Here is a 17,721-nt window from a genome sequence, read left to right on the forward strand (position 1 = left end):
AGAATAAAGATGTTGGCCCGAGTGCTGGTCGCTGAGGGATGCTACTAATAACTGGCTGCAGTTGTTCTTCAGGTAACTTTCCAGTGGTCTTGAGGTTATTTCTCTATTTATGTCAATCCACAAGATCGTCCCTTCCCTTTTGATTCTCACCCCGATTTGGAGGTGGGGAGTGAGAGAGCAGCTACTATGGATGTGGTTGCTAGCTGGAGTTAAATTCATTTATTAATAAATTCATTTGTTAATTCATGTAACAAATAATTTACGAAGGGCAAACCCTGGCCAATAGATGAAGGGGATTATAGCGGTGCACACATGGAAGTACAGAGGAGGAGGGGTAGTTACTGAGGATGCACTGGATAGCGTGGCACCTGAGCGTGGCACAAGTGGCATGCAATGGCAGGAGAACCCCAACGGCATCCCGGGACGCCCACTCACCAGCCCCGTCTCTCAGGAGCCCCTCGGAATCCTCCAGCAACCCCCAGGAAACGCTCTTGCCCGTCAGCGAGCTGCCCCGAGCCCCTGCCCATCCTACACGCTGTTGGAGCTCCAGGAACACAGAGTTCCAACCCTCCCAGCCCTGGAATGCCAGTGCCGAGGGAGGGCAGAACAGCAAGGGGCAAAACGCCTCAAAATTCCACGTCGACACTCATTAACCCGACACAAACGAACCTCTGACACAGATGAGCCAGATCAAGAACAGGAACGTTCATGGGGTGGGGAATCGGGTTTGCAAATCTTCTACACCGATCTGAACAGACACAGCATTTTTTATTTTTTGCCTTTGTTTCTGCTCTGGTGTCAGCTGAGGCTTTCTGGTTTCGCCATCTTCCCGTGAACCCGCACTCGATAAATGCAGGTATACTTCGGGTTTCCCCAGTTGCTCTTGACAAGAAATTTGACGTGTGAAGAGGCTCTGGGAAGAGCCTGTGAAGAAAAGAGGCAAAAGGAAACGGAGGCGTCAAGAGCCAGAGTGCAGTCAATGGATGTGCCCCTGCCAGCCCGGCTCCGGCGCAGGAACCAGCTCCCAAAAGTGCTGCGGGCCCCCGTGCCCAGCGAGAAAGCGTTCACGCTCTTCCTGCTGCGGACGTGCGGGCAAACCTGCTTTGCTCCCGGCATCTCTCCCCTGCATACGGACCGTACCTGCAGCGGGAACGTCTGGATGGGCTCTTTCGCCACGTTGTACATGAACGTCCCAAGCAGAGTTTCCTCTTCTCCATCCGCATCCAGTCCCTCAGGGGCAAAGCACAAGGAGAGCAGCTCAGACTCATCCCAGCACCGCGGGGACGCACGCGCTGGATCAGCCCCGTCCCGCTCCAGCCTCTCCTGGGAGCCCAGCACTCGTCTGGTACTGGTTGGGCTGGAGCTCAGTCTCCGCCTGGAGTTTTGGTGAAGAACCCTGAGGTGCCCTGGCCAGACTAAGTCTTGAGAGCAAGGAAACCTCTGGAGCCCTTGAAGTATCACGCCAGGGCACGGCTGGGCTCAGGAGAGAGCGGGACACAAACCTCCGGGGATGCACAAAGTCACTGTCACGGCTTGGCCCCATGGCAGAGGCGCCCAGCAGACACTTACAAAGACGGCGACGTCTCTGGGGGCGCTGATGACGGACCCAGAGGGAGAGGCTTCCTTGGAGACGTGCTGCACGGTGACGGCGCTCAGGTGGACTCGTGCTGGCAACCGGATGAGCACCTGGCCCTGACGCCCTTGGAAAGGCCAGCAGTTCCCTGGGGAAACATCCGGCTGCACCCAGAACAGCAGAGAAATGAAGCGTGAGAGAGCGCTGGGGCCAACACAACTGCTCCTGGAGCTTGCAGCGCAGGCACCGGGTGTCTGTGGGGTCTGCTGCAGCTGGGAAATGCCCCTGAGATCAGACCCCAACTTCCCAGGAAGGAAGGAAACCAGCACTGAGGATTTCTGCTGCCCTACCTGCAGAACAGCCTCAGGAGGGCTGGCAGCATGAAACAGCTGTATAACGCTGCAGATCCAATTCCCTTGGCAGCTGTAGGTCTGGGAAGTTCTCCGCGTGTCGATGGCGGCACCTGGAAGGACGGGGGGGCAGATGACTGCGAGCGGAGGACTCGGTGCTCAGACGCGACCCGTGGGGCCGCTGCCAGGTCCTCGTTTTTCAGTCCTGTCCTCATCACCAGTCTGGAGAGCAGCGCCGGGAGCACGGCTGGGCTGCTTGTGTCCGTACCAGCGCTCTGCAGGGCCCAGTCAGACGTCTCCACGGAGACTTGCGAAGCCGCCTCGGACGCTGCCTGGTTGAGGAACAGCACGGTCAGCAGTCCAAGCCCACCAACAGCCCCAAGGAGGCTTTCTCGGGGCTTCTGCCCAGCCAGACCTCCTTCCCCAAATGCACGCTCACCTTCCTCGCGCTGACGAGCTGCACCCTCAGCTGAGCCACCTCCCGCAGCAGACGCCGCATAGTGTGAGTTTGTGCTGCCAGCAAAGCCTGGTAATCGCTGAAGGACCAGGAAAGCAGATCTCGTCAGAGAGATGTCCATCCCCTCTGGGGAGCGTCGGAGCTCAGCACGGAGCACAGACACGGGTGCTCGCCCGGCTTTGCCAGCGCTTCCCTCCTCACCAGGCTGAGCAATGCAAAGGCCAGAGGGAAGGACGGGAGCCCTGGCTTTAGGAAAATGGGTGCAGGTAGCACGAGGTGTTGGCTGAGGCTTCTGCACAGACCCAGTTCCAGCTCAGGAAACAGCTCTTACCTCCGGGTCTTCTGTTCGATCGCAGACCCACAGATCTGCTCCTGAAAGGGAACAATTCCCCGTTAGAGTCTCCACCACCAGAGCTGCCGGGGCTCCCCGGGGAGGCTTCCCCAGGAGACACGGCACAAGCTGCTCTTTCTTTGGGTCGCCCTGCACGGAAGCAGAAGAGCCGTGATTTCTCCAGCCGCTGTCAGCAGCGCTCCCTTGCAGGAGCCACCCACCTCCATCCATCCCTTTGCCCGTGTTGTCCACCCTGGCATGGAGGTCGCAGAGTAAATGCCAAGAGCCACCAGGAGCAACAGGAGGATGACTCGGAAGCACCTCGTGTCCCTCAAGAACTGCATCCTCTGCCTGTCCATCACAAACCAGTTCTTTTTGGGGCCATCTTGTGCCTGAAAAAGAGAGTCCAGGGGCTGTCAGGGAACCAAGTGCTGAGCGAACCCCTTCACAGCTGGATTTGCATTCTTAGGCTGAAAAGCTGGAGGAACCTGATTTCTGTCCACACTGCTCAACACTACTGGCAGCTCTTCTGCAGAGGAAGAGCTGCAGGAGCACCTTCTGAAAGAGAAGGAAAACAATCCATAAAGAGCAAATGAAGACTCCTGTCAGCAGCCTTGTGGTGTGGACCTCGCTCTCTCTTCGGCTGAGAAACCAGGATTGTTCTCACATAGAATCACAGAATAGTTTGGTTTGGAAGGGACCTTCAAAGCACATCGAGTGCAACCTCCTGCCATGAGCAAGGACATCTTCACCGTGATCAGGCTGCTCAGAGCCCCGTCCAGCCTGGCCTGGGGTGTCTCCAGGGATGGTTCATCCACCACCTCTCTGGGTACCTGGGCCAGGCTCTCACCACCCTCAGGGCCAACGATTTCTCCCTCATGTCTGGGCTGGGGAACACGCCCTGTTCTCCCCTTTGCTTGCACTGGCCCTGGACATCCCCTTCCCCCCGTCCACAGCAGAAACCTGCGCTATGTACACGGCAAAGACGGACACACTCAGCAGACGTGTCCACAGGGAGACCAGGGCACCCGTCCCATGGCAAGTGAGGCTGAAGACCAGCCCTGGGCAAAAAAATCCAGAGACAAGTCAGGCCTGTCTCTTGAGGTCTCCTCTCCAGGAGTTCACCCCCTTTGTCTCTATGGCTCGTGTGTCTCCAACCCTGGCATGCCTGGGTGGGGAAGCAGAGGGCAGAGGTCTCACCCCGCTCTTTATCGTTTTAAGGGCTGTGCAGAGAAGTGCTACTTCAGCGCGCGGTGCCGCTTCCTCCACTATGTCGGCGAGTATGTGGCCGCGAAGCCAGGTGACCTGGGCCGCAGCTGCGTGCTCTTCCAAACCTTCGGCAAGTGCGTTTACGGTGTCACCTGCCGCTTTGCCCAGTCCCACCTCAGCGCCGGCTACCAGAACATCGTCAACGCGGACCTGGCCAAGCAGTGGGAAGGGAAGACGCTGGTGAGGAACAACCTCTCCAAGGACCTCCAGCACCAGCTGCACAAGAAGAAGTTTAACTTCAAGAAGGCCCATGAGTATCTCCGCGGTCTGGCCAAACCCCACGGTGACGGTGGGAAGGGCGGCAAAGCCACCGGGTGCTCTGCAGAGGAGCAAGAGGTGCCCAACTGCACAACAACCCAGGAGGGCCGGGGAGACGGCCCCGAATGTCCTGTGCGACCAGAGCAGGGAGAAGATCCCAAACCAGACGCCTGGCAGAGTGGCGAGGAGCCTTCCTCCATCAAAACAGCCGGCCCGGTGACAGATGAAGATCTTATAAAGCTGCGGGCATGCGAGAAGAAGAAGGTGAGAGTTTGGTTGAGGGCTGCCGTCTCTTGTCAAGTGGCTGAGATTGTGCTTGGGAAGACAGGAGGGAGCTCTGGGCTGGGTGAGAGGCAGAGGACAGAGCTGCCTGGGGACCGTGTTACTGCTGTGAGGGGCGGGATGCGGGAAGGTGGGCTCTTGGGGTCGTGGTGGTGTCCTTGGAGGGGGAGAAGCAAGAGAAGCTGCGGCTCCTTGCACGTGGAGGAGCTGAGCTGTTGGTGAGGGTGGAAACGAGCTGCTGGAAGAGTGGAGGCTGGGGCTGGTTGGTTTGCACTGCACGATGCCCTCCTCTCCTCCTTGTCACCTCCCGCCTCTCCTCCTCGTCACCTCTGTCCTTGCACCCGTTAGCCAGTCTCGCATCCCTCGGTCTGTAACTGCTTTGAGTTTTCTCCAAGCCGAGCAGTGAAAACAACTGGAGCGGTTCAGTTTCTGCTTCTTTCATCCAAACGATACGTTCTCAGGGAATATCCGAGGTTCCTGAACAAAAATGGTGATCTTCTGGTTTTCCCACTGAGTTATACTCACGGCAAGTGATAAACTTGCTGACTGGAATATCTTCCTCCATCCCTCTTGTTTCCCAGCTGGAAATCCAAGGCCAGCTCTACTTGGCTCCACTCACCACGGTGAGTAGATCATTCTCTCCTCTTGTCAAATGTTGCTGTTCCACATTTGGAGCAGGGCAGATCTGAAGAACCACGTCTCTGCTGTCTCTCCCAGTGTGGTAACCTCCCTTTCCGAAGGATCTGCAAGCGCTTTGGGGTGGACGTCACCTGCGGAGAGATGGCTGTGTGCACCAACCTGCTCCAGGGCCAGTCCTCCGAGTGGGCTCTCCTCAAACGCCATCACACTGAAGGTATTTTTGGGGTGCAGGTGAGTGCTGCCACCTTGATAACCTAAAAAAATGATAACTCGCTTCTGAAGAGAAAAGCTGCTTCTTGAACTCAGGCAACCTGTCCCCTCTTTGGTAGCTGGAAGGGGCGTTTCCAGACACAATGACCAAATGTGCAGAGCTCCTGATCCAGACAATTGAAGTAGACTTTGTAGACATCAACGTGGGGTGTCCCATTGACCTGGTCTACAAGAAGGTAAGATGTTCTCTAGCACACTTTGTGAGTCCTGTTGCTCCAAGTCTTGAGATGCTCCAAAAGTCTTGGGATGCTCCAAAAGTCTTGAGGTGCTCCAAAAGTCTGGAGATGCTCCAAAAGTCTGGAGATGCTCCAAAAGTCTGGAGATGCTCCAAAAGTCTTGAGGTGCTCCGAAAGTCTTGAGGTGCTCCGAAAGTCTTGAGGTGCTCCAAAAGTCTGGAGGTGCTCCAAAAGTCTGGAGATGCTCCAAAAGTCTGGAGATGCTCCAAAAGTCTTGGGATGCTCCAAAAGTCCTGAGATGCTCCAAAAGTCCTGAGATGCTCCAAGTCTTGAGGTGCTCCAAAAGTCTTGAGATGCTCCAAGTCTTGGGATGCTCCAAAAGTCTTGAGGTGCTCCAAAAGTCTTGAGATGCTCCAAAAGTCTTGAGGTGCTCCAAAAGTCTTGAGGTGCTCCAAAAGTCCTGAGATGCTCCAAGTCTTGAGATGCTCCAAAAGTCCTGAGATGCTCCAAAAGTCTTGAGATGCTCCAAGTCTTGAGATGCTCCAAAAGTCTTGGGATGCTCCAAAAGTCCTGAGATGCTCCAAAATCTTGAGATGCTCCAAAAGTCTTGAGGTGCTCCAAGTCTTGAGATGCTCCAAAAGTCTTGAGATGCTCCAAAAGTCTTGAGATGCTCCAAAAGTCTTGAGGTGCTCCAAAAGTCTTGGGATGCTCCAAGTCTCAGCTGCATCCCCTGAGCAGAGAGCTGCTGTGGAGCAGCTCCAAGCAGCATCTTCACTATGCGAGGAGGCAGAAAATCTTGACTCTCCCGCTTTTTGTCCCCCAGGGAGGAGGCTGCGCCCTGATGACTCGGACCAACAGGTTTGAACAGATGGTCCGAGGGATGAACTCGGTGAGTCGGCGCATCTGCCGGCAGCGGGGGATGAGCTGATGGAGCCGACTCCTGCCTCACCCTCCATTTCTGCAGGTGCCGGACGTCCCGCTGACTGTGGAGATACGGACGGGGGTGCAAGAGAAGATGAACATTGCTCACAAAATAACCCCCAAGATCCACGAGTGGGGAGCGTCCATGGTCACGGTACAGGGATCATTGGCCGGTGTCCGGGAACTCTGCGCAACACGGGGGTGACTTTACCACTCCCCGCAGCCCAGCGGCTCTTTTAAACACCTTGCCGAGCTGCGTACGAGCTTCTAGTGTTTTCTGCTCATGACAGTGAAAAATTCAGGTGCGGGGAGCGTCTTCGTGGGTGTTTCTGAGCTTTGCGTGCATGACAAAGGGAGATGGTCCCTGCGGTGCTCTGGGAGGGAGCTTTCAGCCCAATAAACCTCATTCCAGAGGGATCCTTGACCCCTGCCCGTGTCATTTCCTTTGCTGAAGCCCGTTATTCCCAGTCTGCTCTGCCTCCTCCGGGCGTTTTTTGGGGTCTCACTGCAGGTTTCTCCGCCAGCTCCACGGCCGGAGTAGAAGTGCTGCGTGTTGAATTCAAGAGGATCAGCCTGAGGGAGGTGGAGTGTCAGCAACATCCCTGGGGGGCTCAGAACGTGAGCTGCGGGGCCTCTTTGGCCAGTCTGGCTCTTGGACCCCGTGTCCTTTGTGAATTTTCTCCCATGCCTGGATTCGCTCAGCTTGACTTGCCCTCTGTATCGCTCTGACCTCCGGCTTCTCTCTTCTGGACAGGAAACGGTGATATTTTGTCTTATGAAGATGCTAATCTAGCCCTGCAGATGGGCGTTTCGGGAATCATGATCGCAAGGCAAGTGCTTGTGTTCCCCCCTCGCTTCTGAGCTCCATCAGTGCAAGAGTAAAAAGGGAATTAAATACCTGAACAGACCCGAAACACCAGAAGTTTCTTCTTGGTGAAAGTACTCTTTGAAAGTTGGTAAAATCACTTTGCATCTGTGGGAACGTCCAGCAGGTTCCTGTTGAAATTGAGATAAAGATTCAAGCGGCGCTGGCGGGCAGATGAGTGCTGGAAAGCCTCTTAGATTAGTTGGCGTGTTCAGAAGCATCAGTGAGGGGAATAACAATGCACTTCTTTGCTGCAGAGGGGCGCTCATCAAACCGTGGCTTTTCACTGAAATTAAGGAGCAGCGCCACTGGGATATCTCTTCCAGTGAGAGATTTGGGTTCCTCAAGGACTTCACCAGCTACGGCCTCGAGCATTGGGGCTCGGACACGCAGGGGGTGGAGAAGACGAGGAAGCTCCTGCTGGAATGGCTCTCGTTCCTCTGCAGGTAACTCTGCCGGCCGGGGTCGCTCAGCACAGGAACCCGCGTTGTCCACCCACCGCACCCACCGCTGCTGCGTTTCACTGCAGGTACATCCCAGTGGGCTTATTAGAACACCTACCTCAGAAAATTAACGAGCGACCGCCTTACTACATGGGAGAGACTATCTGGAGACGCTGATGGCAAGCCAGAACGTGGATGGTTGGATTAAAATAAGGTAAGAAAGCGTTGAATTTCAGTAAAATGGGTGGGAAGGGACAAGGCAGAGCACAAAGTCACCTTATGGAAAGTTTTAGTTGAACCAGCAACCAGGAAATATGTTAAACCACCTCAACTCTAAAGAAAATTACTGTGCACTGAAAATACAGCGTGTTCCAAAGTGTGAGATAGTTCAAGTCTTAAGCGAGGCCAAATGTGATCGCGCTAGCGCTGACTTACATCATTTTGGGACCTGACCTTAATGCGGTTTGGCACGAGCAGGGTTCTGGCTCCGCACACGCACAGCGAGAGGTTGGGAGCAGCTTTTCGGAGGCTCGTGTTGGTTTTGGCACGTCCCGGCCAGCGGTGACGCCGCGGTCAGGTCACCAAACCCGGCACCGACCCTGGGGACTCCCCGGCGAGAAGGACGTTGCCCTGACCGGGTGGGCTCGTCCCTCCGGGGCTGTGGTTTGGGGCTGAAGCTCAGCACTGTGGGTGCTTTTGTGCAGCAGCCTTCATTTTCAGGGAGATTAAAGTCTTGATTTGAGAAACCTGAGTGTAGTCACCATCGCTATAGAGCCACGGGGCCATCAAACAACTGTGTATGGTGCACTTGTTAGCAATCAGGACACATAACCACGGGCATAGTTATATGTGGTGCTTTATTTCAGCGCTGGGAAACCAGGGGTTCGCACCCAAAGCTGGCTTCCCTGCTTAGTTTAAGTTACACAGTATTTATACAGTCCATTCACATACATAGTCATATATTCATTAAGATACGTAACGGTTACTCAACATTGATTGCAACATCGATTGCAACATCTTGGAACTGTTTTGATCATGTGCAGTGTCCTCTGGTGGTCCTGCAGGGGGTCTTCAGGATGAAGTAAGTAGTCTTTATCACTTCTGTCCCTTTCACCTTTGGGTACTGCACAGGCGTACTACTTCTATAGCTAGATAACTGCTGACTTGCTCAACCTCCGGAGATACTGCATGTACTTCTCCTCACTCTATGTGTATTTAGGCTAAGATAAAAGCTAGGTTGTTAAGATAAGAGTATACTCGAAGACGATATGCTCGAACATCCTTTCAGGGACAGTTTACAAAACTGATTCATCCTTTCAGGAACATTTTGTAAAACTGGTTCTGTTACTAACACACTGAACACAAACCTCTCCTTATTTTTTTGTTTTATTCTTCTCTTTCTTCCAGCGAGATGCTTCTGGGCCCTGTACCTACCAGCTTCCCCTTCCTGCCCAAACACAAGGCCAATTCCTACAGACAGGGCTGAGGAGCCCTTTCCCGCGGCTGCGAGTCGAGCGGAGGCGTCGAGGGGCGGGTTGGCTCCAAAATGAAATAAAGGTCGATGTTTTTAGAAGCCCGGTTGTCTTCACGCCCCCAACGAGAGTCCTCGCCACGAGTGGGCACACGGGCTCAGCCAGCCTCGCGGCCAGCGGTGCCTCGCTAATAGAGAACAGTGCGATTAATTAACAGCATACGGGCCACCGCAGAGCTCTGGCCTCCTGCTCGCTTGTCCTGGCTCACATAGCGGGAGCAAAAGCCCTCTTGTTCCTCCCATGATGTCCTTGGTGGTGCCAAATGGTCCATGTACGGTGTACTGACCCGATCCCCGGGGTCCTGCAGAGCACAAATAGTCCCAGCACCTGGGCAGATGTGCAGCATCCAGCCCTTTTTTTGGGGAGCACACAGTGGTGGGTTCCGTCTCCTCCCAAGTGTCACGAAAGCTCAGCCCCTCCGAGGGGGATCCAGGGCTGCTCGGGTTTCCTGATCAGGGGACTGCTGGAGTGAGGTCTGGGCAACACGGCTGTGTGACACCCCCTCGCGTCCCTTTTTCCTGTCTCTGCATCACTGCAGCGCACAGAAGCACAGGCAATGGTCACAAACGTGTTCACTATCACTGCAGCGCACAGAAACACAGGCAATGGTCACAAACGTGTTCACTATCACTGCACAGAAACACAGGCAATGGTCACAAACGTGTTCACTATCACTGCACAGAAGCACAGGCAATGGTCACAAACGTGTTCACTATCACTGCACAGAAGCACAGGCAATGGTCACAAACGTGTTCACTATCACTCCAGCGCACAGAAACACAGGCAATGGTCACAAACGTGTTCACTATCACTGCACAGAAACACAGGCAATGGTCACAAACGTGTTCACTATCACTGCAGCGCACAGAAACGCAGGCAATGGTCACAAACGTGTTCACTATCACTGCAGCGCACAGAAACACAGGCAATGGTCACAAACGTGTTCACTATCACTGCAGCGCACAGAAACGCAGGCAATGGTCACAAACGTGTTCACTATCACTGCACAGAAACACAGGCAATGGTCACAAACGTGTTCACTATCACTGCAGCGCACAGAAGCACAGGCAATGGTCACAAACGTGTTCACTATCACTGCAGCGCACAGAAGCACAGGCAATGGTCACAAACGTGTTCACTATCACTGCAGCGCACAGAAACGCAGGCAATGGTCACAAACGTGTTCACTATCACTGCAGCGCACAGAAGCACAGGCAATGGTCACAAACGTGTTCACTATCACTGCACAGAAACACAGGCAATGGTCACAAACGTGTTCACTATCACTGCAGCGCACAGAAGCACAGGCAATGGTCACAAACGTGTTCACTATCACTGCAGCGCACAGAAGCACAGGCAATGGTCACAAACGTGTTCACTATCACTGCACAGAAACGCAGGCAATGGTCACAAACGTGTTCACTATCACTGCACAGAAACACAGGCAATGGTCACAAACGTGTTCACTATCACTGCAGCGCACAGAAGCACAGGCAATGGTCACAAACGTGTTCACTATCACTGCAGCGCACAGAAACGCAGGCAATGGTCACAAACGTGTTCACTATCACTGCACAGAAACGCAGGCAATGGTCACAAACGTGTTCACTATCACTGCACAGAAACGCAGGCAATGGTCACAAACGTGTTCACTATCACTGCACAGAAACACAGGCAATGGTCACAAACGTGTTCACTATCACTGCACAGAAACACAGGCAATGGTCACAAACGTGTTCACTATCACTGCAGCGCACAGAAACACAGGCAATGGTCACAAACGTGTTCACTATCACTGCAGCGCACAGAAACACAGGCAATGGTCACAAACGTGTTCACTATCACTGCACAGAAACGCAGGCAATGGTCACAAACGTGTTCACTATCACTGCAGCGCACAGAAACGCAGGCAATGGTCACAAACGTGTTCACTATCACTGCAGCGCACAGAAACACAGGCAATGGTCACAAACGTGTTCACTATCACTGCAGCGCACAGAAACACAGGCAATGGTCACAAACGTGTTCACTGTCACTGCAGCGCACAGAAACACAGGCAATGGTCACAAACGTGTTCACTATCACTGCAGCGCACAGAAACGCAGGCAATGGTCACAAACGTGTTCACTATCACTGCAGCGCACAGAAACACAGGCAATGGTCACAAACGTGTTCACTATCACTGCACAGAAACACAGGCAATGGTCACAAACGTGTTCACTATCACTGCAGCGCACAGAAACACAGGCAATGGTCACAAACGTGTTCACTATCACTGCACAGAAACACAGGCAATGGTCACAAACGTGTTCACTATCACTGCACAGAAACACAGGCAATGGTCACAAACGTGTTCACTGTCACTGCAGCGCACAGAAACGCAGGCAATGGTCACAAACGTGTTCACTATCACTGCAGCGCACAGAAACACAGGCAATGGTCACAAACGTGTTCACTATCACTGCAGCGCACAGAAACACAGGCAATGGTCACAAACGTGTTCACTATCACTGCAGCGCACAGAAGCACAGGCAATGGTCACAAACGTGTTCACTATCACTGCAGCGCACAGAAGCACAGGCAATGGTCACAAACGTGTTCACTATCACTGCACAGAAACACAGGCAATGGTCACAAACGTGTTCACTATCACTCCAGCGCACAGAAGCACAGGCAATGGTCACAAACGTGTTCACTATCACTGCAGCGCACAGAAACGCAGGCAATGGTCACAAACGTGTTCACTATCACTGCACAGAAGCACAGGCAATGGTCACAAACGTGTTCACTATCACTGCAGCGCACAGAAACGCACGGAATGGTCACAAACGTGTTCACTATCACTGCAGCGCACAGAAACACAGGCAATGGTCACAAACGTGTTCACTATCACTGCAGCGCACAGAAACACAGGCAATGGTCACAAACGTGTTCACTATCACTCCAGCGCACAGAAACACAGGCAATGGTCACAAACGTGTTCACTATCACTGCACAGAAACACAGGCAATGGTCACAAACGTGTTCACTATCACTGCACAGAAACGCAGGCAATGGTCACAAACGTGTTCACTATCACTGCAGCGCACAGAAACGCAGGCAATGGTCACAAACGTGTTCACTATCACTGCAGCGCACAGAAGCACAGGCAATGGTCACAAACGTGTTCACTATCACTGCAGCGCACAGAAACACAGGCAATGGTCACAAACGTGTTCACTATCACTGCACAGAAGCACAGGCAATGGTCACAAACGTGTTCACTATCACTGCACAGAAACACAGGCAATGGTCACAAACGTGTTCACTATCACTGCAGCGCACAGAAACGCAGGCAATGGTCACAAACGTGTTCACTATCACTGCAGCGCACAGAAGCACAGGCAATGGTCACAAACGTGTTCACTATCACTGCAGCGCACAGAAGCACAGGCAATGGTCACAAACGTGTTCACTATCACTGCACAGAAACACAGGCAATGGTCACAAACGTGTTCACTATCACTGCACAGAAACACAGGCAATGGTCACAAACGTGTTCACTATCACTGCAGCGCACAGAAGCACAGGCAATGGTCACAAACGTGTTCACTATCACTGCAGCGCACAGAAGCACAGGCAATGGTCACAAACGTGTTCACTATCACTGCACAGAAACACAGGCAATGGTCACAAACGTGTTCACTATCACTGCACAGAAACACAGGCAATGGTCACAAACGTGTTCACTATCACTGCAGCGCACAGAAGCACAGGCAATGGTCACAAACGTGTTCACTATCACTGCAGCGCACAGAAGCACAGGCAATGGTCACAAACGTGTTCACTATCACTGCAGCGCACAGAAACACAGGCAATGGTCACAAACGTGTTCACTATCACTGCAGCGCACAGAAACGCAGGCAATGGTCACAAACGTGTTCACTATCACTGCACAGAAACGCAGGCAATGGTCACAAACGTGTTCACTATCACTGCACAGAAACACAGGCAATGGTCACAAACGTGTTCACTATCACTGCACAGAAACACAGGCAATGGTCACAAACGTGTTCACTATCACTGCAGCGCACAGAAACGCAGGCAATGGTCACAAACGTGTTCACTATCACTGCAGCGCACAGAAACACAGGCAATGGTCACAAACGTGTTCACTATCACTGCAGCGCACAGAAACGCAGGCAATGGTCACAAACGTGTTCACTATCACTGCAGCGCACAGAAGCACAGGCAATGGTCACAAACGTGTTCACTATCACTGCAGCGCACAGAAACACAGGCAATGGTCACAAACGTGTTCACTATCACTGCAGCGCACAGAAGCACAGGCAATGGTCACAAACGTGTTCACTATCACTGCAGCGCACAGAAACGCAGGCAATGGTCACAAACGTGTTCACTATCACTGCAGCGCACAGAAACGCAGGCAATGGTCACAAACGTGTTCACTATCACTGCACAGAAACACAGGCAATGGTCACAAACGTGTTCACTATCACTCCAGCGCACAGAAGCACAGGCAATGGTCACAAACGTGTTCACTATCACTGCAGCGCACAGAAACGCAGGCAATGGTCACAAACGTGTTCACTATCACTGCACAGAAACGCAGGCAATGGTCACAAACGTGTTCACTATCACTGCAGCGCACAGAAACACAGGCAATGGTCACAAACGTGTTCACTATCACTGCAGCGCACAGAAGCACAGGCAATGGTCACAAACGTGTTCACTATCACTGCAGCGCACAGAAACACAGGCAATGGTCACAAACGTGTTCACTATCACTGCAGCGCACAGAAACGCAGGCAATGGTCACAAACGTGTTCACTATCACTGCAGCGCACAGAAACACAGGCAATGGTCACAAACGTGTTCACTATCACTGCACAGAAGCACAGGCAATGGTCACAAACGTGTTCACTATCACTGCACAGAAACACAGGCAATGGTCACAAACGTGTTCACTATCACTGCACAGAAACACAGGCAATGGTCACAAACGTGTTCACTATCACTGCACAGAAACACAGGCAATGGTCACAAACGTGTTCACTATCACTGCACAGAAACACAGGCAATGGACACAAACGTGTTCACTATCACTGCAGCGCACAGAAACACAGGCAATGGTCACAAACGTGTTCACTGTCACTGCAGCACACAGAAACGCAGGCAATGGTCACAAACGTGTTCACTATCACTGCACAGAAACACAGGCAATGGTCACAAACGTGTTCACTATCACTGCAGCGCACAGAAACGCAGGCAATGGTCACAAACGTGTTCACTATCACTGCAGCGCACAGAAACACAGGCAATGGTCACAAACGTGTTCACTATCACTGCACAGAAACACAGGCAATGGTCACAAACGTGTTCACTATCACTGCAGCGCACAGAAACACAGGCAATGGTCACAAACGTGTTCACTATCACTGCAGCGCACAGAAACGCAGGCAATGGTCACAAACGTGTTCACTATCACTGCAGCGCACAGAAACACAGGCAATGGTCACAAACGTGTTCACTATCACTGCAGCGCACAGAAACACAGGCAATGGTCACAAACGTGTTCACTATCACTGCACAGAAACACAGGCAATGGTCACAAACGTGTTCACTATCACTGCAGCGCACAGAAGCACAGGCAATGGTCACAAACGTGTTCACTATCACTGCACAGAAACGCAGGCAATGGTCACAAACGTGTTCACTATCACTGCAGCGCACAGAAACGCAGGCAATGGTCACAAACGTGTTCACTATCACTGCACAGAAACACAGGCAATGGTCACAAACGTGTTCACTATCACTGCAGCACACAGAAGCACAGGCAATGGTCACAAACGTGTTCACTATCACTGCAGCGCACAGAAACGCAGGCAATGGTCACAAACGTGTTCACTATCACTGCACAGAAACACAGGCAATGGTCACAAACGTGTTCACTATCACTGCACAGAAACACAGGCAATGGTCACAAACGTGTTCACTATCACTGCAGCGCACAGAAACGCAGGCAATGGTCACAAACGTGTTCACTATCACTGCACAGAAACACAGGCAATGGTCACAAACGTGTTCACTATCACTGCAGCGCACAGAAACACAGGCAATGGTCACAAACGTGTTCACTATCACTGCAGCGCACAGAAACGCAGGCAATGGTCACAAACGTGTTCACTATCACTGCAGCGCACAGAAACACAGGCAATGGTCACAAACGTGTTCACTATCACTGCACAGAAACACAGGCAATGGTCACAAACGTGTTCACTATCACTGCAGCGCACAGAAGCACAGGCAATGGTCACAAACGTGTTCACTATCACTGCACAGAAACGCAGGCAATGGTCACAAACGTGTTCACTATCACTGCAGCACACAGAATTAAAGGCAATGGTCACAAACGTGTTCACTGTGTGGCACAAGGTGCAGCTTGGTCCCCACACACAGCTCGGCTGCATCGACTTGTTCCTTTTCCCCCGGGAAAATAATATTTGAAGCAAAAAGCATTTGTACCCACCACCCACCGAACCCCCTGAACCCTTTCCCTGCCCAGGAGGAGCTGGGGAGGCTCTTGGGCTGGGGCGGAACACGGGGAGCCCCAACATTCCCTCCTGGGACACCCCAAAGAGTCCTTAGTTACCAACGGTCAGAGCGACCACGGTGCTCCGAGCGAACAGCTCCCGCGTTCCCCTGGTCCTGCAGCTACTACAGCCGTTTGTGCTCCCCCAAAACTTCTTTCCCGCAGGTAGGAACCCACCCCGACCCCTGCAGCCCAGGACGCTCATGGGGGCAAGAGCGGAGACGAGCGCCGGCCATGGCTCCTGTCTCTCTTGCAGGCTCAGCCCCGCTGCGCCCACCAACCATGCAGCAGCAGCCCAGCCCTGCAGCCTGGGCGCCCCGCCAGGCCCCACCAGCAGGTACGGCACCCCTGGCTCCCCGTCTGCTCGGACACCCGGCACCTTCGGCCCCTTCGCCATCCCGACCCCGGGCACTCCCAGCACCCACCACCCCTGCCCTGGGTCATGTGTGCCCAGAAAATCCCATTTTCTGAGCATTTCCCCAGTACCCAGGGCCATCTCTCCCATTTCCCCTCCCAGAACCGAGTCTCCTCCCGCTTTGCAGCCCCGTTCCCTGCACAGCAGCTCACCCCATGGGGATGTCCCGGCCACCAGCAGACCCAGGGGACATTGGTGATGGGGACCAGCCCATGGAGGGTCCCCCAGCCCATGACAACTCCCTCTCCCCCTCACAGGGCTGCTGAGGGCACCATGTGGGTGCTGCTTCGACCCGCGTGTCTTCCGCATACAATGGTACAACCACCAGGGCACAGCGGTGGCCGCAGTCACTCCGGTGCTGCCAATTGCCATCCGAAACCTGGAGATGCAATTTGCACAACTCAGCATCTCCGACAAGGCCACCGCTGCGGGGACAACCCCGGGCGGCCATGTCCGCCCCAGCTGCTCGGCTGCCCCCAGCAACAAAGCCCCTGGGGACCCCAAGAAGAGCCCTCAAAAAGATGCCCTGAAGCAGAATGTCCCGAGGCGCGATGAGCCCGGTGTCACCATGGCCGCCGTGCCCCAGCGGGACTCCAGCTCACTGGCGCGGCCCCAGCACCTGCCAACGACCAACGAGCAGCTGGGGCGCAAAAGGAGCCCCGAGCGGGGGCAGAGCCCCGAGCCGCCCAGCAAGCGCAGCACAACAGTGGAGCTGCCACAGGCTGCCCCGGCAGAGCAGCGGGGCCGCAAGCGGAGCCAAAAACGGGGGCACAGCCCTGAGTCTGAGCCCCCCAGCAAGCGCAGGGCAGACGTGGAGCAGCCGCAGTCCCAGGCTGCCCCAGCAGAGCAGCGGGGCTGCAAACGGGGCCACGAACGGGGACAAAGCCCCGAATCTGAGCCCCCCAGCAAGCGTGGGACGGGCGTGGGAGGGGGGGATTAGAACATGAGCAGGGGATGGGGTTCAGGGTGGGGGGGGGGGTGTTGGAGGGGTTAGGGAGGACAGGATACTGCATTAGGGAGGCGGGTGGAGGGGTTAGGGAGGATACGATGCTACACTGGGGGGTCTGGAGGGGTTAGGGAGGATACGATGCTACATTGGGGGGGTCTGAAGGGGTTAGGGAGGATACGATGCTACATTGGGGGGGTCTGGAGGGGTTAGGGAGGATACGATGCTACATTGGGTGGGTCTGGAGGGGTTAGGGAGGATACGATGCTACATTGGGGGGGTCTGGAGGGGTTAGGGAGGATACGATGCTACATTGGGGGGGTCTGGAGGGGTTAGGGAGGATACGATGCTACATTGGGGGGGTCTGGAGGGGTTAGGGAGGATACGATGCTACATTGGGGG

The 17,721-nt window shown here is 53.9% G+C and overlaps 2 protein-coding genes across 2 annotated transcripts; one reads left to right on the forward strand and one right to left on the reverse strand.

The window, feature by feature from the left end:
- Positions 1–723: 723 nt before the first annotated feature.
- On the reverse strand, positions 724–2,422 carry LOC309452038 (sperm-associated antigen 4 protein-like; the record flags this gene model as incomplete). The annotated part of the gene is made up of 6 exons (XM_082076714.1): positions 724–924; positions 1,141–1,230; positions 1,570–1,737; positions 1,924–2,036; positions 2,192–2,255; positions 2,363–2,422. The coding sequence occupies 6 exons, from the start codon at positions 2,420–2,422 to the stop codon at positions 799–801; spliced, it is 621 nt and encodes a 206-aa protein (XP_081932840.1). The 3' UTR covers positions 724–798.
- Positions 2,423–3,681: 1,259 nt separating this feature from the next.
- LOC309452042 (tRNA-dihydrouridine(47) synthase [NAD(P)(+)]-like) lies at positions 3,682–9,407 on the forward strand (the record flags this gene model as incomplete). Its single annotated transcript, XM_082076718.1, is given in 14 exon segments — positions 3,682–3,753; positions 3,933–4,502; positions 5,102–5,143; positions 5,238–5,390; positions 5,489–5,605; positions 6,429–6,494; positions 6,570–6,727; positions 7,229–7,231; positions 7,233–7,256; positions 7,258–7,356; positions 7,649–7,837; positions 7,921–7,982; positions 7,985–8,048; positions 9,242–9,407. Coding segments are annotated over 14 exon segments (1,698 nt in total). The 3' UTR covers positions 9,321–9,407.
- Between the last annotated feature and the right edge of the window lie 8,314 nt (positions 9,408–17,721).

This window comes from Streptopelia decaocto, assembly GCF_964273445.1.
Source record: "Streptopelia decaocto genome assembly, contig: HAP1_SCAFFOLD_147, whole genome shotgun sequence".
In the NCBI taxonomy this organism is placed as follows: domain Eukaryota; kingdom Metazoa; phylum Chordata; class Aves; order Columbiformes; family Columbidae; genus Streptopelia; species Streptopelia decaocto.